The sequence below is a fragment of the Drosophila teissieri genome, chromosome 2R (genome assembly GCF_016746235.2).
Source record: "Drosophila teissieri strain GT53w chromosome 2R, Prin_Dtei_1.1, whole genome shotgun sequence".
Classification (NCBI taxonomy): Eukaryota; Metazoa; Arthropoda; class Insecta; order Diptera; family Drosophilidae; genus Drosophila; species Drosophila teissieri.
This window is the reverse complement of record NC_053030.1, coordinates 11,615,740-11,639,620: the sequence shown is the minus strand read 5'-3', so window position 1 is coordinate 11,639,620 and position 23,881 is coordinate 11,615,740. Positions and strand designations below refer to the sequence as shown.

Genomic DNA, 23,881 nt, shown 5'->3' with positions numbered 1-23,881 from the left:
GGGTCTGAAATTATGTGTATTAAGATAAGCCTTGAAAGAATAAATATAATTTCATTTGATAATTTCATATACTTCACATTTTTATACTGAAGATAACTTATTTAGTTAAAAGCTGTTGTAGAATTTAAGTATGTTTAGGTTGAAATTGCGAGTGGTTCCTTTAGTACTATCTTAATTTAAAGAAGATGGTCCTGTTTATTAATGTTATTTTATTGAAAACTGAATATGGGCTTTTTCAGCTAACAACACTTCACTGTACTCGGTTTGGTGTGGTGCTTTATTTTGTCAGGCCAAACTCCTTTTCAGCATTTTTGTATTAAATATTTCGCACCATGTTCTGCATTTATTCGGATACGAAAGATCTCCCGAGGCTCCAGTCTTCAACTCCATCTCCTTCTGTGCGTCTGCCGTCTCTGTCCGACGCTCTGTTGCCATCCTTTTCTGTGGCATATTTTGTCGTTGAGTCAGTTGGGGTCAATGCTGCTGCTCAACTTAACTCTTTGCTCACTCAACTCACTTTGCTCGATGGCCAAAACAGGTTTCCGCTTTGGCTGAGCTTTTGTTGTACGCTTTTTTTCGGGTTTTTCTCCTGTGCAGCAGCGCGGCCTCACCCACAGTTTGCTGTTTTATTTTTCGTCTTGTGTGCTTGGGCTTGGGTCCAATACCCAATATATCTGGATTCCCAACCCTCGAGTGAAACATCCCTGCTGCCGCAAAACAGCCCTCAAAAGCGGGCAATCGCAACCTGAGACACTGGGAATGCGAGTGCAGATGGAACTTGGGACTCGCATTTTGGGGAGTTTGACGATGGGACTCATACGGATGGAGTTGCAGCTGGAGCTGGAGCTGGAGCTGTTGCTGGAGAGTCCGGGCTATCCCGAAGGTGGATGCCCCATTCCAGGTGTTCGGTCGCTGCATTGTAGCAGGCGCTCAGCTGCATTCACCGCACGATTGTGCAGTAGTCGCATGTTGCAAGTTGTTGCACCAGCAACACTCCAGCGAATCTTTCGCGAAAGCCCGAGACGCAGACACAGACACAGACGACGGCGAGGGCGACGGCGAGGGCGACTGGCATTTCTGCACCGGTTTTCCAGCCATTTTCCCCCATTCGCATTGGTCGCCTATGCTTTCTTCCTTATCGCCTGTTTCGCTGCTGCCACAACTTGCTGCTGTTGCCGCTGTACATGTTGCCGCTGTTGCTGCCACTGCATCTCTTGCTGCTGGTGCGGCTGCTGTAAATGTTGCCGCGGATGTTGCTGCTGCGGCAACATTCGCGGTGGCAGCTGCACTTGCTGCTCCGACCAAAGATGCGGATATCAATTTACTTAAACATTTCTGGCTCCTGGTACTGAACGTTTTATTTGAAATTGATAGCCGGGAAATACATTTCTTCAAATCACTATTTATTTCTCATAAACTTAACATTTCTTTAATAATAAAACATTTCTTTAATAAGTAAACAAATAATAAGTAAAAATAATACAAACCCAAATATTGATCCAAAAACTATTCTTAGAAACAAATGTTTCTAAGCATTGCAAAAACCTCATCGTTGATCATTAATCAATTGAAACTAAACAATTATAAAAGGATTACTTTACGAAAGAAAATATCTATACAACTCAAGTTTAAACTTGAATTCGTTTGTATAAAATAATCTCGAGATGTTTGGAACATGAGGCATCGCACCCATTTGGAAACCAATCGCAAACAGTGCGATCAAGCAGACTCCACTGGATTGTAGACCGAGTGTGTTTGCTTTTGCCTTAATCAGCAGAAAATCATATGCGAAATGTACGATACAGATGTGCCCATATACACATCTAGCCATAGCGCTCTTTATGTAGAGCTCCTTAGCGCTAGAGTCTAGACTCTAGAGTCTAGACCACATAAACGCGTATCGATGGCGACGAAATGTGTACATCGCACATGAACAAACGGGGCGAGTATGTACAGTTTAAGAGAGCGAGGCAATACGAAATATAAACAAATAATTAACTGACATATCCGTATGCTTATCGCGCAACAAACCGCAGCAGCAGCAGCAGCAGAAACAACAGCAGCAACAACAACAGCAGAGGCAACAGCAACGGCAGAAGCACAGATACAGATACATCAGATACAGATACGGATACGGATTCAGATACAGGCACACTTTCGGGGCGAGAGCGACTCTGAAATTTGTTTCTGACAAAATGCCATAATGAACGTGCTGAGTGGCGTCGCGGAACCAGATACTCATGCCCAGATACTCGTACGTCCACGTCCGAAAAACCCGAGAGATACTCTCGTACTCGTACTCGTACTCGTATTTGTACTTGCTCGCCGTTTTCCGCTGTACTTGCGTCGCGGCAGCGGCAACAACATGAACAGAATGTATCTACAACATCAAACGTGCGTTGCCTTTTGTCGTAGTATAAATTCATTTGAGATTTGAGATTCTTTGCTTTTTTCGGGTTAATATAAATCAGTTTTTCAGTTCGGGTGCCGAGTGAAGAATCGAAAATCTGCCGGCACGCTTACGCATCTGCCAGATACTCTGCTCTGTTCAGCTCTGCTTAAGATACTTTCCGGTCCGTTAGTTAGGCAATCTTCCGCATCAGGCAGAGTACAAAAAAGTACAAAAATTCGTAAATTCGTAAAAACGGGGTGGCTGCGGGTGGTGGTTTTCATTTGTGCTCGGCTAATCGAAAAGTCGCCCATCTCATTACATCCATTTGTTTGCCTTTTTAGTTGGCCCTCACATGCTAATTGGTTAAACTGCTGTTTTGGCCGGCCCTGTTTGTTGTTGTCGCCTTAGTTGCCCAAGTCGAATGCATTTTTAATTAGCTCCCAGCCAAAGCAGAAACCGTCGAAATCAAACCAAAGCAGTTGGCTGTTAACCTGTTAACTTGGTTCGCAGCTTTTTCTACTCCTGATGCTTTTGTTGGTTCAATATGACGCGTGGGAATTTGTTTCTTTACTTTCTGTTTTAATACACTACTAGCATTTGAATAAATTATTACGGTTTGTTAGCTCAACATCTAATTAAATTATTTTTAAAATGCTTAATTTTGTTAATATTACAAACTCGCAGTGCTTTGTTCTCCATAAAAAAGGATTTTGGTTCTCACTTTTAGGCGATTTTACTGTGAGAGCAATGAAAAGTCGCCTACAGCAGTTGCCTTTCTTTGTTTTACAAAAAATCAGCGGCAGTGATTATCGCATTTTTATATAAAATTTATTTAAATTTTGGTGTCTAAACATATTCTCTTTCTCGCATCGCCTCGACATCGAATTTCCTGCACATATGGACCGCATAAACACGTATGTAGATATATGTGTACACCGATTGTCTGTATAGTATATAAATAAACATTTTTATAGATTTCGAATTGGCTTTGGCAAATAAACTGGTTTAAAACATCTGGCAACAATTGTAGATCCATAAAATGCCGAGATACTTTCGATTGTGACGCTGGGCTGGGAACGCTGGCGGTGGAAACAGCCAGTGAAACCCCGAAGAATAGAGTGAATTTCCAGATTCCTTATAAATGCACTCATTAAGTTCACTTGGCGTAGCCATAATTACTATAGCCGCCTAAGTCCGCGGTGCCCTCTTCACTCGACGGGGTTTGTGTTAGTTAGGTCGCCCTGTGGCTGAATTAGACTTTCACTTTTTTCGTGCTTTTGTTTCAAAGAAACAATTTTGTGTTGCCTTCTTATTGTTTGTTGTTTGCGCTGCGCTGCGCTGCGCCGCTACTCTGATATCGAAATTACGTAAAGATGAATGGCCGCCCATTGTCTGGCCCACGGAATTTTGAACGCGGGTGGGAGAGGTCGTTGATCGGGCAGATATAGCGGGGATAACTGAGGTATCTGGGGTAGCTGGCGTATCTGGTGGGGATCTGTCGCAAGCCACAAACTGGTAGTCATCTTGTTGAATATGCAATGCGAGCGTTTCAGGTAATGAGATCCGTCTTCGATTCATCTGGGGCCAGTTGGAATCAAGACCCCCCGTTTTTGGGGTCGTACGATCCGCTTCGGGAGAACGGAACCGATAAGGGAATATATTCTATATGCGCATGTATAAACAATCCAGTACTGAAATCTATTTATGTAGTGGCACACTTATACAGCGATTGTATATAAGTACCAATTTATGGGTACATACGATTTGGGGAGACTTTGTAAAATGGCTCGTCACTCGTAAATATTCACTGTTCCTTGGCTTCAACAAAAGGCACCTCATGCTTTAGTAAATGCAATGCCATAAGGCATCTTAATTCATAGTTTGAAGATTCAACTTTTTATAACTGAATGGAGAAAGCAATAAACATATAAACTGAAACACTTGCCACTAGCATATGTAATTTTAATTGTTATCAATAAAGTTAATGGTAGAATAAGTACCAAACCACTTGAAACACGTTACTTCAGTAGGCAAATAACCGTATCTATTAAATATCCTTTACATGTCTGAAAATCGACCTTAGTCATGCAAAGCATTATTTGTCTAAGCAGGAAAATCACTTTCCATGCATATATTCATGTATATATACCTACATATAAGGAGCAACTGGGATTCTTGGAGAACAAAAGCAAAGTTCAGAATTGCCTGCCGAATGTCACATTCGATTAATGTTTGATGATTGCCTTCCGATAGCGTTTCAATTGATGTCAGTTGTCAACATAATTAATTGCGTGTACACCTTTGCAAACACACGCACATATGGCTCGAAATTGAGGTGAGAAAGAGACGCGATTGGCAGTGGCAAACTGCAAAGGAAATATGAACACTGAGAGAAAATCTAGAGCAATAATTGTAACCATGTTTCATGTCATAAATCCTACAACTCCTGTAAGTTAAAAACAAGGTCGCTTTACTGCATTTATTTTTGTTGATAGCAAAAGTAAAATGATTTGTGCTACAGTTGTATCAATGTAGAACACATTGATTTCTCTCTGTGCATTGATCTCTACTACCCCTTACGGTTTCTCGGGCTAACTAAACTCGGTTTCGAATCAATCAAGGCTAAAACCTGGCCACACACACATCAACGTCCGCAGAGCCATCGTTTCAGATTTCATAGGAAAATGCTTTTGGGTGGGAAACGCAACGGCAACAACAATAATATCATGTAGATGGAAGAGGGGGATAAGAAAAGACCGTAACGAAAATGGAAGTCAATTTATTAACTAAAAAAAGAAGTTTTGGAAAACTGGACAACCGAAAGAGACCGCCTTTGTGCTTGTGCTTGTGTGTGTGTGTTTATGGAAAGGGTGTGCGTGTGTCGGCAATTTTTGTTTTCTTTGCCGTTGGGTTGTCAACGTTAATTAATCAATCATTGTACGAAATCTTGACTGGAGCATTAATCATTTAAAATCACAAACTTTAAATTGGGATGCGGGGAAAACAGAATGTTTTTGGGGAAACACTCAACTTTTGCGAAAATCAAATTGCCTGGAAAAAGGGTGAAAAAGGTGGGGAATATGTTGAATATGAAATTTGCTAGACAGAAAGAGCCCTATCTCCGTTTGGCTTGTTTTTGTTTGGTATTCTCTACTTGATTTTATACCTGGCACACGAACATTACGTAGGGTATATTGGTTTGGCGTAAGCGAGAAAGAACTCATGATTGATCATTAAAATCAATCGGATTGAAAGTCGATAATAAAATGTAATCAGTAATTATCAATGTAAAGGAAGTTGAAGGTATGCTGACAATCCTGACAAGTCCTTAACAATTTAGTGGTAGTAAAGTGTGCTCCTCTAATTCTAAATGGCTTTCTTAAACATTCCGAATGCACATTTTACACTCTTGCCATTAAGTTTTTAGTGAGAAAAGATTCTAAGGAGCTGCGTTTGCAAACTGTCAGTAACACTAGCGGGTATCTCGTTGGTCTACGCTTCCGCTAAAGCGTTCATTCTTGTTTTTTATTATTATTATTCTTTTTTGCCACTCAACACGTTTTCTGGTTCCTTCTTTAGGTGTATGGGTGTGTGCTTGAGCATGCGGCCGCACTTGTGCCACGTACAACAAGAACAACAACACAACAACCTCACCAGCGAGGAAAGTTCATTTGAATGCTTTTCTTTTATGCCCCGCGAGATACACAAAATAATCACACAACAATTTTTTTTGGTACCACTTGACTATATTCTTTAAAATTGTTTTTCACCAGTTTCCCCCCAAAAAAAATATATTCGAAAGGATTAATGGGGAAAATAACTCCTTGATCTCGCAGCAAGATTTCCACTTGGTTTTAATTGGGCATTTTTAATGGGAAGCTGCAGCCACTTGATTCATTACATATTTATGGCCGAATTCTTTATACCCTTGTGCATTTGCATTTCCAAGCAAATGAATTCAGCTAAAAGATTGGCAAAGGAAATTTCCATTTCCAAGATTGTCAATTTATGGGGCAGTTGGGAGGTGCGAACAGGTCTTGAGCAACAATGATCGAAATGTCAATACACTTTTCTCAGTTATTGTGGAAAGTTTTCTTATCGCTATTTGTGCGTACTTTGCAGGCATATAAAAATTACAATAAAATTGGTGTGAAGCACGTGGACTTTACTATTCACTACTTTATTGAGTCGTTGGAATGATGTTCAGACTTTGGTGGAGATATATAATTTATGGTTTTGACCTTAATTATCTATATGTTAGCATAGTTTAAAATTGAGTGCTTGATTTTCAGCTTTTATTTAAGTAGTGGCTTATTAACCTCTGAAAATGACTGAAAATATTGATATATTACAAAGTAATAGATGCTTTAAGTAATATAGCTTTAATTTTAAAAAAATAAACATAATATCTTATGTTAACTAACATTTCGTTTGTTTTGCTTTGTATTTAACTAACAGCTGTTAATGAATATGTATAAAAGGTTTGAATAGAATTGAATAATATTTCTGTGCAGAATAAATATACCTTTATCTATGTAGATGCCGCACTCACAGAGATAAATTCGCATCACTTATAGAGTTTTTGGATGGTCAGGGGCTTACGTTGTAGGGCGCATAGGGGGTGACTGATGCTGCGCTATTGTTGCTGTTGTTGCTCGCTTTTGTCGACGACTGCCGTCCGAGCGGCCTGCATGTGTCACACTGTACAGCGTACATCGCTCTCTTTGTTGCATGGGTATTGGTAGTGCAACGACCTGTGACAAAAAGCCAACAACAACTTAGGCAGCAGCAGCGCAGGAACATCAGCAACAACAGCACCAACAACAACAGCAGCAGCAACAACAACAGCAACCGCCGACAGGAACTACAGCAACACCAATAACAACGTGTGACGCAGGGATGTTGTTACGTGCAGAGAGAACAAAAGAGAGTGCGAGAGTTTTGGGGTACAGCTGTTAACGAAACTCCCACGCTGCCGCCTCTGTTGCTGCGCTGCTACTGCGCTGCCGGCGTCGCTGTTTTGTTGGACATTTTGTGCGGCTTCCCTTCGATTTTTGTTGCTGTCATCGGTTTTTAAAAAATGGGGTCGAACTTCTTTACTAAAAACGAATACTTTGGCAAACAAGGATCACTGTTTTCTAAGCTAAGCACTGACAAATTATTGTAATTCGCTACACAAATGAGACTTTGAAAATTAGAAACTACCTAATTGATGAAATATGTACAATTTAAAGCTTTTAACTTGCAATCTATGAAGTCTTTCGCTATCAATACGTTATTGGTATAACCATAAAGCATTTAGGTCCTTATGCATAACGCAAACTTATGTATAATCATGAAAAAAGTTATAATTACCTATTATTCACAAATATTTCGCCATGTATCTAATTTTATAAGACAATATTAAAGCAAATCTTACTTGTTTCTAAATCAATACTAATACAAAATTGTATTGAAACATTCATTCCTAGTATTTTTATCATTTACATATTTCACAAAAAAACGAAATGTTTACTTAAGTCATATATCTATGCATCAGATATTAGGATACATACTTGAATCGTTTATGGCGTATACATATGTATGTATGTACTTCTCTAAACGTTGGCTTAGACTGTTCTTCTTCGACAAGTTTTACTGTATTTCTGTGCATCTTCCCCGTGCCTTTGCTGCGTTTAATTTGTTTGCGCTTACGAGCCTGGAGCGTTTTTGGTTGCATCTACTAAGTAACTGAGGAAAATAGAGAAAAGAAAAATACTAGAAAAATGGGAGAGAAATGTTTTCCCTGAAATTGCTTTTGTTGTGTACACAAGACCAAGGGAAAACAGGTTGCCAAGTGGAAAGAGATGGGAAATGGTGAGCGGGAGGGCGATATGAAGCTGCATGCTGATGGACTGAACTTCATTAATTAGCCTCATGAAATGCGCCTGCTAAACACGCCTTAATTACTGGGTCAAACATTGTATCTGTGTGTTTGCATCTTGTGCGTATGTGTGTGTGTGCGCATTTCCGGGCACTCGAACATCTCGAACATCTTTAGTTCCAATTTGTTCAAATATAAACGCCACTCGCAGCATGAATTAATTAACGTTAATCAACTTTCGCGCCCATAAAACAAAATAAATAGAAAACTAGAAAATGTTTTGTGGGCACGAGACTGTCTGAATGGCATTTCGTACTTGGAAAATCATCTTCAACATGTATTAGTAAGATGGGCCACATTTATTAATTAATTAATATGTTGGATGTTCTCTAATTTTTACCTTTAAGCTTAAAGTTGGGAAGTAGGAAGTTATTATCTAAAAAGAAAAAGCGATGGTATAATGTTAATTATTAGCATTTTTATGATAAAGCTTCTACTAAATGTGTAAATCTTTTACAGTCGTTATTTTTAATGCTGTTTATGAAAACTAGTAAATATAACTTTTCAAGTTATTCCACGAGTTAAATGTTATAATTTTATTTGTTTTCAGCTCATCGCTTAGCGACAATTTCATGGCTTTCAGCCATCGTCACGTGTAGCTCATAAATATTTAAGCGCAATATAAAAGGGGATTTGGGGAGTGGTGAGGGGGATGGGGGATGGGGGGCGTGGGGCAGATGGGTAAAGCAGAGACCGGACCCCGTTTAATTTTTTATTTGTTTTCCTTTTTTTATAGTTTTCCGCGCGCTGTTTGTTAATTTAGCAAAAAGCATTGCGAAACGACAGACAATTTAAGACTTCATTAGCGGGCCAGGCGATTGAGGGGTTAATTCTGGGGCACAAAATGAGGGGAGGAGGGATGGATGGGTAGGGATGGAACCGGAAGAGCAATTGTGGGTTCGACTTGGAGGATACGAGCGACAGGCACTGTTCTTCATGCCTCGTTCCGCACTGAGTCTTTCGCGGATTACTCGCACCTGCCCAGGTACATTTACATTTAAGTACCACCACACAAATGTATGTTGGCCAAAGTCCTCAGGAGCGCTTCAATATATGGCATATTCTTGCTAAGAACCGGTATTCAGGATACTTTGTAGATAACTGATCAAAGTAAGAGCATTTCGTTTTATTGCCCAGTATTATCAAGCACTTTATATAATAATGCAAAGGCTTCAAGGGCTGACAGTCTATAATCGAATTTATAATATGTATATGTACTTACTTTAACCCCGTGAACGTATTGAATAATTTTGAATCGTTTGAAAAGTGGTACGCTCCTCGGCAATCGTGTGGCATGAAAACAGAAATAGAAAATTAATTAAAGTTGGCAGGCAGTCAGGCATTTATTCATTGTCCTATTCGTTTTATGGGTTTTCCGTCCATTCCGCCCGTGGAAAGTCACCCCTGCGAGCAGAAGATTCGAGCAGCAGAATGCAGAAGAGCCTCAGCGAGTGGTTGGCCGTTAAATTGTTGTACAACATGGGTTAAATGGGTGCAGGCAGCTGTGCAGAGACGGGTTCCAGCGAGTCGAGAGGAGTGCGTCCCTATATGATACATAGCTGGGCAAACAAACAAATTCAAAGCACTAACCATCGAGAACTGCTGGAAAATTGTGCTATAAGCAATATACGAGTATATGTGCTGTAAGAAATAAATTCGCAGCGTCCACGTTCCCATTTGATAACAACATAATTATAGGAACATAATGACCCCTCGATAACCCCTTATCTTATTGTATTTTCAAGACATCACATGACTTCCGCAAATATTGAACATTTTATTGTTTAAACAGAACGTAAACATAACGTACTCTTTAGTTATTGAAGATTCATATTGTACTTTGCATTCCTGTCACTGCTTACTTTTAGCATCCAAGAGTATCTGTCGTGTTAAAAATCACATGAATCCCTTGAATCCTGCGAAGTATCTTAGGTTTTCAGTAGCAGGTAATGAAGTAAGTGCCCGGCATGTTCGAGAAATCGCCGAGTTGTAGTTGGGGCTCTTGGAGATTGGGAGCTCAGAAGGAGTAGCCATACATACAGTGGTCTCCTCTTTTTCCTCGACTACTTTTTGTGCTAGTTTGAACAACCGGTTCCGTTGCCGTTGTGGCTTGTATTTCGTACTGTGTTGTTGCCTTATTGCGAATTTTCCTTCTTCATGAGAGTGTGTGTATGTGCATGTGTGTGTGTTGTGTGTTGTGTATCCCGCTGGTGGGGCACTTGCCACTTTAGCATTTTACCACTGTACCGGCAGGCTGGATTTTCTGAGCGCCGCATCGCTGGTGGCATGGAACAACAACAGTGGCGCCCTCTGCAATGTTGCAGCAGCATCGACGATAATGTTGCATGTTGCAGCTGTTGCAAGATACTCCCCAACTCCACTCAGCCCCACCATGCCCTACTCTACAAGGAATCGCACGACATCTGTTTCGGGACCTGTTGTTGCTGCGATTGCCGTTTGATGTTGCTGGAGGCGAAGTTGCTGTTGCTGCTGATGTGTTGCTGTTGTTGCTGCAGCTGCAGCTGGCCAACAATTTGCATCTACTTGTGGGCTTTCCTCGATTTTTATTTATACATCAGGGCGAATGCTTGCGGTTTCGCCCTGCGTGTGAACTAAAATCCTGCGATTCAATGTGCTATCTACTTTTCGAAATGATATACTATAGAATCAGAATTTAGCTGAGAAAAGGAAAGCCAGAGATGCAATTTCCGGTTATAAAGAGCTGCTTGTGCAAATAATATACTTTCGCTCGTTTTCTTATCAATTTTAATTATACAACTCGGGTGGTATTTCATTTCAAGCACGTTTGCAAAATAAAAGATTAGGTTCTGGCCTAGGATTATATTACTATTTAATTATAATTAATTTGAAGTTTAGTGTTTTAGCACATAAACTTATAAAGAAAGAAAACAAATAATCCAATTAGCGTAACTAATAATACTCTTGGTTGCTATATTTATATGGAAGTATAGCCTATTTTTTTTTCCCAAAAAGTCACCTAATTTATATATTTATTAACTTTAACAGCTTGACCATAAATCGCTAAAACTGCACAGTTTATGGGAAAGCCAATGCTAATACGATAGCATTTGGGTAAATATAGTACACGATTGGAGTTTTCCACAATGCGCATGTGCAGAGACAATCAAGTTAATTGCACGGAGATGTTGGTTCTGTACTCTCCACCCAAGCACCACCCCCTTTTCGAATGTCTACCACCCCCCGCTCCCCACCCCCTGCGAAAGCAGCATACCCATCTACTTTCCTCGAGCGCTTTCTGCGGTTTGGCTTCAAAATTTTCCTCGATTTTCCCTCAGTCTGCCACTCGCCTTTGTCCCGGCCGGATGGCTTGGATTTTGGCCCGGACATCCAGGGGGGCGGCACTCCGAATTTCGGGGGCGTGGCTCTGGGCGGAAAATTTGTGCGAGCTGTGTGCTTGCCGGGCTATTCGATGGTTTTTGGCTCGAAAAGCGGATCTTTCTCGCAATTCGGATTAGGCGCCCAGCGCTGCCGAGCCATAGAGGAATAGAGAAAGAGAGCTTTTCCAGGCCAGCCAAACGAAAAGTGGAAAGTCCACCTTGGCTTTTCCGCCCCAGCTTTGATTTGCTTTCTCCGGCTGCTTGCAGCCTGTTAGTTTCCGATAAAATTGACTTTTTGTCGCCGCCGCCGTCGTTTGTCGTTCTCTTTGTGTTGCGTTTGTCGTTAGTCGTTGGTTGTTAGTAACTTGGCTAGTTAGTTGGCTTGTCGCTTTCGTCATTGGAGGCGGCACCATTTTGTTTGGCGTCGTTTTCTCATGGGCCAACAGACGTTTCAGCCAGCCGACGACTTTCAGCCATCTTCGCCGCTTCTCCATTTGCAATAAAATGTATCTTCTCGCCGCTCGCGTTTAAAACCGCATTTTTTTTCGGCTTGCGATTGGAAACGCAAGCGGTTTTTGCAGCTACCAAATTAATTCATTAATTCCAATGCTGACGGGCGTTTTATGATCAGATTAACAGATAAAATAGTACTGCATGAAATTATATAAGCAGCTTCGATGCTTACGTCAATTTATTATTAAAATGCAAATGCCATAATTATTAATACTATTTCTGGCTACATGTTGAAAAAGTTGTATTGTTCCTAGGTTTGTTTTTTATAAGCATTTTTATTGATAAAAACAATACAATGCAATGCAATCCCAACTCCGCCAATACTATTAAAATACAATTTATTTTCTGTACAGTTTGAATAATCAATCCAATTCTGCATTCAAGCTCCTTATGCATGCGGCTAAGTTATTAGAACATTAAACTTTGTCTTACTTATTATTACGTTTCATAAAAACGCCATCAATGCTATTGTGAATCAAATTTGAATTTCAATTTCTGTGTACAAATAGTTTTCTGTGGAGCTCACAGCATACTCACACAAACGCACACACACTTGCGCATGGAGACAAAATAAAATAGTTCGCTCGCTCTCTTCGCTCTTGTCTTGTACCGTTTTGAGCACTAACAGCGGCGGCTAAAAACGCACCGGAATCGGCCTGCTGCCGCCGCTGGGCGCCTGTTCGTTTTTGCGATAGACGCGCGACGTAAGTCGCCGCCGTTTCACTTCTGGCTCTGTTTCGGATTCAATGCGATTCCGCATCAAATGCCGCACGCTGTTTTTCGGTTTTGGGCGCTGCGAGAAACGCGAGACGGACTACCGTCCGTTTCTGTCGCGTTTCTGTCGTCGCCGGCGATTTTTTAATTCGCGCCGATTTTGCAATGTTTTCGTGTCCGCCGGTCGATGTTAAAGTCCCACGGAAGCTTTAACAGGGGAGCGTCGTGTTTTTCTCTCTCACTCTAAAACTGTTACTGCGTGTGTATACAAATGTAGTGCTCTCTTTTGTTGGCGCTCTATTTGGAATTGAGATCATTGGGTAAAAATCTGTGAGATAAAATTGTACTGGATTTAGTTTCAAAACTGAGGAGCACTAAATGCTGAAGATGAATTTATTCAGTATCAATTAATAATTTATAAGATCTAAAGAGATGTGATTATAAAAGGTCTTTTAAACAAGAAATTTTATTATGTTTTTGTTTAAATATTTAGTAACATTTTTATAAAAGTATACAATACTTCTTAAGTTTTTCTTAATTTTTAATTTGCTTTCCAATGTACCGAGAAATATGTTTCTCTGACACTGATTCACTTCGCAGTTTTTCCGCATAAGTTATCTCACTCGCTGTTAATGTTGAGACATTAACAGAAATAATCATAAGGTTCATAAAACTGTTGCTTCTCAAGAAAGTGTCTTTTCTTAAGAATTTATGTGGATAACAATTTTGCGGCTTTTATCGATTTCCCTCTGCGCTCCGGTTTTTCGGGTAAAAACGGTTTTCCGAAATTCGCGGCCGAAAATTAATGATGTCCCAAGAAACAATTCCAATCCCCTTAAGAATGGTCCGGCTCTCGATAATTTTACTTGTTTGAAGACCGAACTCTTTTCTTATCTTGCTATCACTAGAGAATTTGGTTTAATGAATATGAAACGGTATTTATTTTATGTTTATGCTTAAAACTAATTTGAATTTAAATTAAAACCCAGCCATGACAAAAAAAATTATAAAAAAATATTTAGTACGCAATTTCTTTATAAAAGGTAATTACTTTATACGGAATTTCTGAACATTTAAGAGTTTTTTGCGCTGATTTCAAATTTCCGTAAATGAGAAGCATTTCGTGATTACGTGTGTTTTCGTCTTATTCAGCTGTCTTTCCGTTCCACTTGACACCTACCTCAATGGGTTAACGGAGTTTTGTTTTTAATTAAACCCAGTAGCGATAACAATAACAACATTAGCAAAGAATAGCAAACAAATCGCTCTTCTATAAATCGCTGACCTTTTTTTTTTTCTTCCGTGAGATTCCGTGTCGTGAGATTCTGTCGTTGCTCTTTCACTCGGTTACTCTCACTCACTCAATTGCGCTCACTCGTTTACAACATTGTTCTGTACACTCCATAACATAACTTGCTTTCTCGCGCCGAGGCAACAGCCCTGCTGTCTCGCTCATTCGCACTCGCCAGTTGCCTTCTCGCTCCCCCAGCCACCCACTCTCCCGTTCGGCCGCTTTCTCCGCCTGCAGTTGCTGCGCGCCTGTTATTCGGTTCGGCCGAACCGCCGTTCGCTTGTATGCGAGTGGATTATTGTTTTTGTTTCGAACGCGAGTAAAGTCGCGCTGGCGTTTCCAAAGGTTTCCGATTTTTCGACTTGAACAGAAGGCCCAAAACCAGTTTCCACTGCAGCCGAGGAGTTTGGGCTTTAGGGTCTTGGCTTAGCCTTCTCATCTCGCCTCTTGTTTACAGCTTAATTTGCCTGCATCACCCCGATGGTTCCACCCCCTTTCATCCACGTGCCGCTCAGCCTATACAGGCAGACTTCCATAAGTGGGACAGTCGGGCAAGACTTTTATTGTATTGGAAATTAAACATAAATAAATCAAAACATAGCTAAATAATATGCTAATAACTATAATAATTCTTTAAAAACAATTTTCAAATAATATTTTTGAAATATATAAATAAATAAAAGATAAAAAAGGGAAAACAAATAAATAAATAAATTTAAATAAAAGTAATTTTTGTTACTCGAGGATTAAGCATTATTTAAACACATTAGTTTTTAAAATCTTAAAATTAAAGATAAGATAACGGAAAATAAAAATCCGAATTTATTAAGGCCTTCCTGTATCGCCCATCAGCCATAAGTTGCCAAAGGTTTTCTGCTCATTTGCGCCTCTGCAACATCCAAAGTTCGTCGTCGGCTGTCGTTCGCCGTGGTGGTGGAGCCCATGTAGCTCCACTCGGCGCACTCGGCACCACCGATTTCTCGGCACCGTCCAAGCCCACAGCCAAGCAAAGCCAAGCCATCGAAAGCACCACCGAGCTCCAACCGCTCGCCGTGTGCCAACCGCTCTGCTCCGTCCATCAGTCATTCATTCAACCGCCAGACGCGGCGCAGGCCAGTTGTGTTTGTTGTCAGTCTCTCAATCCCGATTCCGATTCCGATTTGACGTCGATTCCATTTGGCTTTGTTTTGTTCCGTTCTGTTCTGTTCTGTTTTGTACTGTTCTCTGTTTCTCGCTTTTTCGAGACACGCGAATGCGAATGTGTATAAGAAAACGCGCAACGGCCGCTCGCGTTTTGCCAGCGATTATTGGCTTTAATCAGCTTTGCCTGATTCACTGAGCAAAAAGACGTTTAAAATTAAGTACAGAACAAAGTTAGCTCATGTAGACAAATATGGACCAACCTAATAGGATGATCAATACTGAAAACACTTCATGTAAAGAAAACGACTTCTCAGATACTTTTCTTTTAAACTGGAATAAAAAGATAAGAAATAGGAACTATATTTGTTCCTCTGTAAATTCGCCTTAAAAACTCTTATCAATATAGGATAGGAGGTTCAGTTCATATTGTATTGTAAATACATTTTATAGTTGTTTTTAAAACATTCTTAATGGGAAATAGAATTTTTTTTTAACTGTATGCTTACATTGTTTTTATCAGTACTTAGAAAGTGTGTTTGTCGATCTACTTTGTTTTTAATTTGTTGTGGTTTCGCTCATAAGGTACTATTGTCGTATTGACATCACTGATATGCTCTCTCTTTCTTTCTTTTTATTGCTCTCACTTTCCGGTTCTTATCAATCGTTTCGTACGTACATATTTAGTTTAGCTTCGCACTGATCTACAATCGCCTAAACTCAAGTAGAAATGCGACTGGTGCATAGCGTAAATATGACCTTGGGACAGATAATCAAAGCCATTTTAAATCGGGAATTTTGGACTAGTATATTAGTATAAAGATTATTATTTGGAAGATAGAGTAATACTTTTACTTTTGGCTTAAGATGCCGATAATATAAAGAACATAAAGCTAAAGCTTTGCTTCTCTTTCTTTTTGCAGGACTTGCCACAGGATGTGGACTTGGTTTTCTTGTGGCTGCTTTCACCTGCCGCAGCAGCGATATTCCTAACACCTCTCCGCGTTGAATAGGCATTTCCGGTCGTGCAGCGCGGAAACAGCAGCAGCAATCAGCAGCGCTGCCAGCAACAACAGACGATATCAGATATAGACAACCTATATACACGCATATATATTTATTCGCCGCCGCTGTCGCCGCCTTGTTCTTCGCGATTTCGTCGCCGTCAGCGTTCGTCGCCGACTGAGACGAAAGCTGCGAAGCAACGAGCGCCAGCGAAAGCCTCACCACGGACGCATTTATGGATGCGGGCGGCCTGCCAGTTTTCCAGAGCGCCAGCCAAGCAGCCGCCGTCGCCCAGCAGCAGCAACAGCAGCAGCAGCAGCAACATTTGAATCTCCAGTTGCACCAGCAACACTTGGGCCTCCACCTGCAGCAGCAACAGCAGCTGCAACTGCAACAGCAGCAGCACAATGCCCAGGCACAGCAGCAGCAGCAGATCCAAGTGCAGCAGCAGCAGCAGCAGCAGCAGCAGCAACAACACTCGCCCTACAATGCCAACCTGGGAGCAACAGGCGGCATTGCTGGAATCACTGGCGGCAACGGAGCTGGCGGCCCTGCGAATCCAGGAGCGATGCCCTCCGCTCCGGGCGACACTATGCCCGCCAAGCGGATGCCGGTCGTCGATCGGCTGCGACGCCGCATGGAGAACTACCGCCGCCGGCAGACGGACTGCGTGCCACGCTATGAGCAGGCCTTCAACACCGTCTGCGAGCAGCAGAACCAGGAGACCACCGTCCTCCAGAAGCGCTTCCTCGAGAGCAAGAACAAGCGGGCGGCCAAGAAGACCGACAAGAAGCTGCCCGATCCCTCGCAGCAGCATCAACAGCAGCAGCATCAGCAGCAGCATCAGCAGCAGCATCAGCAACAGCATCAGCAGCACCAGCAACACCAGCAGGCCCAGACCATGTTAGCCGGACAGCTGCAGAGCAGTGTTCATGTGGTGAGTTTGAAGGACTCGCTGTCCTTAGTTTTAGGCTCGTATTTACTTTTGGCTATAAATGATTCCGGGTATTGTATTTCACTTCTTTGGAATACATCCCATGACTTCACTGCCTTGAAATTTAAATACTATATTACAAGAAGTCAGTTACAGGTGGCAAAAGAGTTTATGAAATCATGATGAAAATAGTTGGGGAATAAAATAAAATCTACATTGCTTCTAGTTTCCATTTGTTCAATTTCTTTGAAGAGCAACTATATTGCAAAAGATTAAATCTTTAATGTATCAGTATACCTCAATATGTCAGTATTATTAACGTCCTAAGAATAAGCAACTCAAATAGTTGAATAATGGATAATAACAGTGATTTACAAAGAGTGTAAAACGAAACACTAATTTTATGGAAAAAAGGTCAAGAAAGTGAAACACATAATTTCAAAATACATATATAAATGCGTAATAAAATGGTAAATGGGTGAAATAGGAGAAATGGGTAACCATTCGATCATAAAATCCTTAGAAGAAATTCCCCGCCATGTAGCCATCAAATTGTGATTTACATCGCATTTCGCTTGATGGACATATCGGTGGTCGAGCTCGCAAGATGAGATTGTGAAATGGATTCCGAATTTCATTGGCGTTTCAAAAGAGCTTGGGATTATCGCGGCGAATGCAAATGCAAATCGCATCCATCCAGCAGATACGCGGCTCTGGTATATGGCTATGGGTATCTCATCAATGCACAGTTGCCTCACATTAGAGCTGGTGCAGTCCGCAGTCTCAAAAGAGCAGCGAAATAAATACGAAGCCAGCAATCCAAGCGGAGAATGCACGTACATACATACATAAATACATATATACACAAAATAATAATGAGGTCAGCGATTTTTTGTTGTGGTGTTTTTCCTTTTGTTGTTATTGTTGTTGTTGTCGATTTTGTTGTATTTTTGTGTGCGAGTGTGCTGGTTTTTTTGTACTCTTTCGGTTTCAGTTCAGTTTCACTCACACACAGCTCGCATACGAACTGCGCCGCCAACTTGTAGCTACAAGATACATTCGCTGTAGCTACAAGCAATTGTAGGTACTACTTAGCTGACTTTTTGACGTTCCTTTGGCTGCATTTGAAAAATACCTTGAACAGCACAGCAGCAGTAGCAGTAGTACCGCAAAAAAAGTTGGATATACTTGTGTATATAATTTTGCGAATGAAAAGATTTTTTTCCGAGTGAGTGATGCAAGCCGCGATTCTCGACGGCCTCTGGCTTATATAATTGTTAGTTCTGTCGACAATCCGTCAAGCGACCCCATCACAGCTTGTAATTACCACAGCCAGCTCGAACTCGAGATACTGATTCTGATTCAGATTCAGAATCCGTCTCGGAGTTTCTATTTCTTTTATCTGGGCGACTTGAACGCGGAACGTGAGTTATTCCTCAAACTGGCTACCGCACTGCCGCACTACCGAGATCTGTTCAGTTCAGTGCAGTTAAGTTCGGTGCGGTTCGGCGTGGATTGGAGTGGAAAAGTTTTTCCGCATCCGCCTGGCCAAGTCATTTGTGTCGTTTTGCACTGCTACTGTGCAGTGCGAAGCCCCTCCGTTTCCCATCGGCACGTAATTATTCATCGCTGACTGGTAGTTGCTGATGATTTGTCCCCCTTCACTTGAATTCTTTTCATATGCAAAAAGTGGATTTGTCTCGGCCCGCGGCCAAGGATGAGGATGCTTCGGCATAGTTGCGGTCTTTCAGGGAAACCATTTGTACACTAACTAAAACATTAAGTCATTCAGAATGTAGCCTTCTAATTAACTTATTAAAGGCAGACATATTTTGTTTCCGCATTTGCGTGCAACCAAAGTTATGCTGATGCATTGATAGAAATTTTAGAGTCTTTGAGTCGTGGCTATTCCCTACTTAACTGCCCAAGTAGTGGCATCTTTTTCAGATTTTACTGGTTGAAAAACGTCCATTCCATAGATCCTCCAATAATTGGAATGATTTAATTGCTTTCTGATTTCGCCGTTGGCCACTCATCCGTTCCTTTGGCATCTCGCCAGCGAATTAATGGTCGATGAAATGGACAGGGAGCGGTTAATCTAAGTTGGCTTTTCACTTTTCATTTCTGTTATTTCTTTTATTTCGCTGCTTTTACGGTTTTGGAAAACTTTTACTGATTGCTGCCGCCGCCTGCGGTTGCCGGTGAAAAGCGCTGCAAATTGCGGCCCGCTTGTAGCCGGTGCAACATGCAAAACAAGAAAGCAACATCGCCAGCAGCAGCAGCAACAACAACAACACAAAAAGCCAAGTCCAACATATTGTTTATAATGCGTTGTTGTTTGCGTTTTTATTTTATTTGGGAAAGTCGCGTGTTGCAGTTTCTTCTTCAGCTTCTTCTGGCTGCACTTTTTCCCCACTTGCCGTATTACATTTTTCTTTCTACTTTGTTGTATTGCACTCATTGTTGCCAATTTTCACTTCACTTCGGGTCGTGTGGCGTTTTCTGACAGCCGTCAGTCAGTCAGTCAAAGTCTCGAAGCGCAGTCAACAAAACAAAAGTTGCATGAGCGATCTGCCCCGCCCCCTTTTCGGCCTCCCACCGCCACCGCACCGCACCGCACCGATTTTCCCGCTTTTCCGCCTCAACTCCACGCGCAGATTGTTGTTTGTTTCAAGTGCCTCTGCTGCTGCTGCTTCTGTTGCTGGTGTTGTTGTTGCTGGTATTATTGTTGCTGATGTTTTCGTTGCTGTTGCATCTTGATTGACAAGTGACAACATATTATTGGCGTATCGTTGCAAGCTTAGATTATTTGTTGCCATTCTTGTTGTTGGGTTGTTGTGGTTGCATTGGCATTGTTTATCGCTCCTTCAGAAGGAAAACGCCTCCGCCCACGGCCGTGGGCGTGGCCCAAAAAGTTGCTTACATTACGGCGAGAGGGTAATTTATATAAATAGAGGTAGTTAAGGTGAAATTCTACTATAAACATGAGAAAAACCAGTGAAATTCAATAGAAGACCTGTTCTATTTGTCGTTTTGAATAGTAATTTACTAGGAACTACACATCGTGTTAAAGCAAAGAGATTTAAGAACTGATTTTAAAAGCGATAATAAACTTAGCTGCTAGTTACGATTTTCAAGAGCGAGTTCTAATCCCATTTAAAATGTTTGTAGAATTACATGTGTATATGTGGTGCTTCAAAAGCTATAAATATTTGAACGAAACACCTGAATATGTCTGGTTGTTAGTTTAAGAAAAACTACATTCATTGTCCGGGCACAATGTTTTATTTATTATACATTATTCCAAACTTTTCGCCAGGCTTTCTTGTTCAACTTGTTGAAAATTTATGTATTTCAAACATTTTACACATTTTTGTTAAATGCATCATTTATCTTCGCCTTGCCATCGAAGGGAATCACCGGGCCAGACCGAAAATGGTCACACCGCCCACTGGGGTGGGGAAAACGCCCCCCCTTTTGCCGACCACCCGCCGCCCATGTCTTCGCCCAGGGGATTCACCTAACAGTCTGCACCCCTTGCGTGCTCTGTCTTTTGGCCTAACGAAGATATGGAGGGGCTTGAGTGGGTTCAGCGCAAAAAAAAAAACAACAAAAATATAAAGAAGAAAAGGGGGCTGTAAGTCGCAAAAAGCAGGGGCGTGCAAAGGGAGACGAGGAAAGGGGAAAAGGGGGAAAGGCGGACAGCGTGGCTTCAACAAAATCGATTCCATTTCGATGGGAAATGGGCGAAGGCAAACAGCCGAAAAAAGCAAAGGAAACGAATTGCAGACGGAAAACTGAAAACTGAATGCGGCCTGCACTTGACTACAGATGAGGGGGATATATGGATACATGGATTGATATATGCAGTATATGCATTATATGCAGTATATAGCAAATGATGTGCGGGATATATAGGAGCCGGCATAAATTATTGCCGCGCTTTCTGGCATAATGTTGTTGCAAGAGGCATTGCAATGCCTTCGATTATTTCTTATCATTTATTGCTCCATCTTGGTAATGAATTGAAGCTCAGCCAAGAGTTTCAAAATGAATTGCTTTCATCGAAGCTTTGTCCTTCTTAACATGCTTATTAAACTATGATTTATACGGCTACTTAATGCACTTCTGACATATTTGTTTTCAATTTTAATTTGTTTAAATCATTTTGCTTACCCTTCTAGTAAAATCATGTGGAGTTTCTGATAACTTTAAAATATATCATTTTTCCAATTCTGTTAGTTTTTATTAATTTATTATAGCCGGCACAATAACGATTCTTTCCACTGTGCGGTTAGCACAATGGGCCAAATTGCGTGTTTGTCACGCATTGCTCATTTCCACAGAAGTTAGCAGTTGTGGGTTATTACAAATGCACCTCAAAGGCTTCTTTTTCTGTGCGTGATATCCTTGTGCCTTGCAGTGGTATTCGAGAATAAAGCTGCATGAAAAGGAGGAAGTTCGGAGGGCGAGTGGCCCCGCCCACCACACATGCACACCTATAGTCACAATGAATTTTGCATCTTTTATTTATTATGTTTGGCAAATTTCATTGCATATTAAAAATGCAATTTTCCACAAGAAGAGGAGCTTTTCCATCGCCTTTCTGCCTTCCTGCCTTCCTGCCTTCCTGCACCTCCGCACTTCTGCCTTCCTGCCATCCGACCATCCGGCCGTTTATCCTTTTGGCATCCTTCGAGTTTTTCGGGCCGGCAAAGCTCTTTTGGCCCTGCGAGCTTTAAGTTCTTGAGTCTGGCTTTTGTCAATTGTCTTAAACATTTTAATTGCTTTACGTTTGTCGTCGCAAAGTTGTTGTTCTTGTTGTTGTTGCCAGGATAAAAATAATAAACAAGGGAAAGGCGTAACAGAAAATGATGAAATGTTTGCGGAGGTGTGTGAGTGAGTGTGTGTGTGGGTGTGTGTGTGTGCGGTTTTGTCGAGTGGCTGGCTGTGGATTTTTAACCCTTAAATAATAATCGCCTGGTAATCGCACTTATTTTTTTCCTTGGTTTTTATTTAGGGATTTTCATTACGGTGGCGGGGGGAACTCTCTCATTTTTTTTATATTTTGCGAACCATCCACACATCATCAGCAAAACAAACCAGGCGGAACTTCTTCCCCTTTTCGTCCTTTGCTTTTGCTGTTGCTGTTGCTCTTTCGCTTTGCCCTTTAAAATCGATAAACTCATTTTGAAGTTGTGCCCACACACACACACACACACATACGATATATGCCTGCTAGGAAAACACACAGATACACACGCTAACTTGGATACACTTTACTTACTATTATTTTCAATAAGCCTACTTACTGCCCACATGTAGAATTGCCCAGCAGCATTATGAAGATTATTCGCATTCTGCGATATATATGTATGTATATTCCATAAAGTCTAGTGTATTTTGGCTAATTAATTTGATTGGAAAAGGATGGCAGACAAAGAGATGTTGTGTATCCTCGATGAGTGGCAAATATTTGTGGAATCTTCAGCACTTGAACACTTTTCACTTGAAATGACCAGCTCGTTTCGATGGGAATAGTTAACCCTTGAATGACGCCAGTCAGGCGCCATTCTGAGCTTCCTTTATGCACTTTGGCATCCACATCCACATCCATATCCATATCCACTTCCACATCCTCGTCCGCGTCCTCGTCCTCGTCCTGCTCCTCGTGCTGGTCCTCGCCGGCATCCCAAAGGATGTCGAGGTCCCCGGGCTTGCATTCAATTTGTGTGTCGATTACATGAAATGAGCTCCGGCCCGCTTGGCCGGGAAATGGAAAAGCTGATGAAGAGCGGGTTTTATATGCAAAATTAAGCCAAACACGGCTCGTGTGTCAAAGGCAAATGTGCTCGATTGATTTGTCCGGCCATAAAAACAGTCCAGGGAATGCAAATGGAGCTGGGAAATTGGTAATGGTATTGGTAATGATAATGGCATTTCGGAAAGATGATTTTCAAAGTTAGTTATGTTAATTACGGCATCGCATTTAATCTGCTATCATATATGTACCTGTATATTCGGAAAACAATACAATTCACTTTAGTTACAAATTCCACAGCATTAGCCTTCGTAAATGATTAATGAGCTCATTGCATTGCATGTTGATAAATTAAAATATGCTTTTAAAAATCACCCCTATGCGACAGTGCGCTTTGAAATGTATTAAGTTTTACCCTCACAAAATTGATTTATTATCTGTGCCACACTTTGAAATCAATTCCATTAAACTTTTAAAAATGATTGAGTCCGTTTGGGTTACTGATACTTTTGGACTTACTTCTTCACCTAAATGTTATAGATTTATCGACTGCAATCTTAGCCTCCTGATAAAGTCCGGTTCATCCCCAAAATCTGTATATTACACCAGATTTTTACCATCACAGATTCGCATACTTTCATCATGTTTGGCTCTTTCCGTTTTCCATAACCACCCTCGAAAATCAAACCACCCCCACCCCCCGCTGGGTGGCGTGTGTCTATAACGTCCTGCCAATAACCATAACGATTATGTCCGTGCAACATGTGACATCAACAACATCATAACAGAGTCTAAAACGGAGCCAACACCATTGATTGCTTGATGTTGTTCCCTCACCAACCATTTTCA

The 23,881-nt window shown here is 41.3% G+C and overlaps 1 protein-coding gene across 1 annotated transcript in view; it reads left to right on the top strand.

Annotated features, from left to right (window-relative positions):
• Nucleotides 1-23,881, top strand: part of LOC122612229 (neurogenic protein mastermind) — a 68,349-nt gene that overhangs the window by 2,550 nt on the left and 41,918 nt on the right. The window contains exon 3 of the mRNA XM_043785692.1: nt 16,256-17,274. Within this exon, the coding sequence (XP_043641627.1) occupies nt 16,573-17,274 (702 nt within the window). The 5' untranslated portion in view covers nt 16,256-16,572. The remainder of the gene's footprint in view (nt 1-16,255; nt 17,275-23,881) is intronic.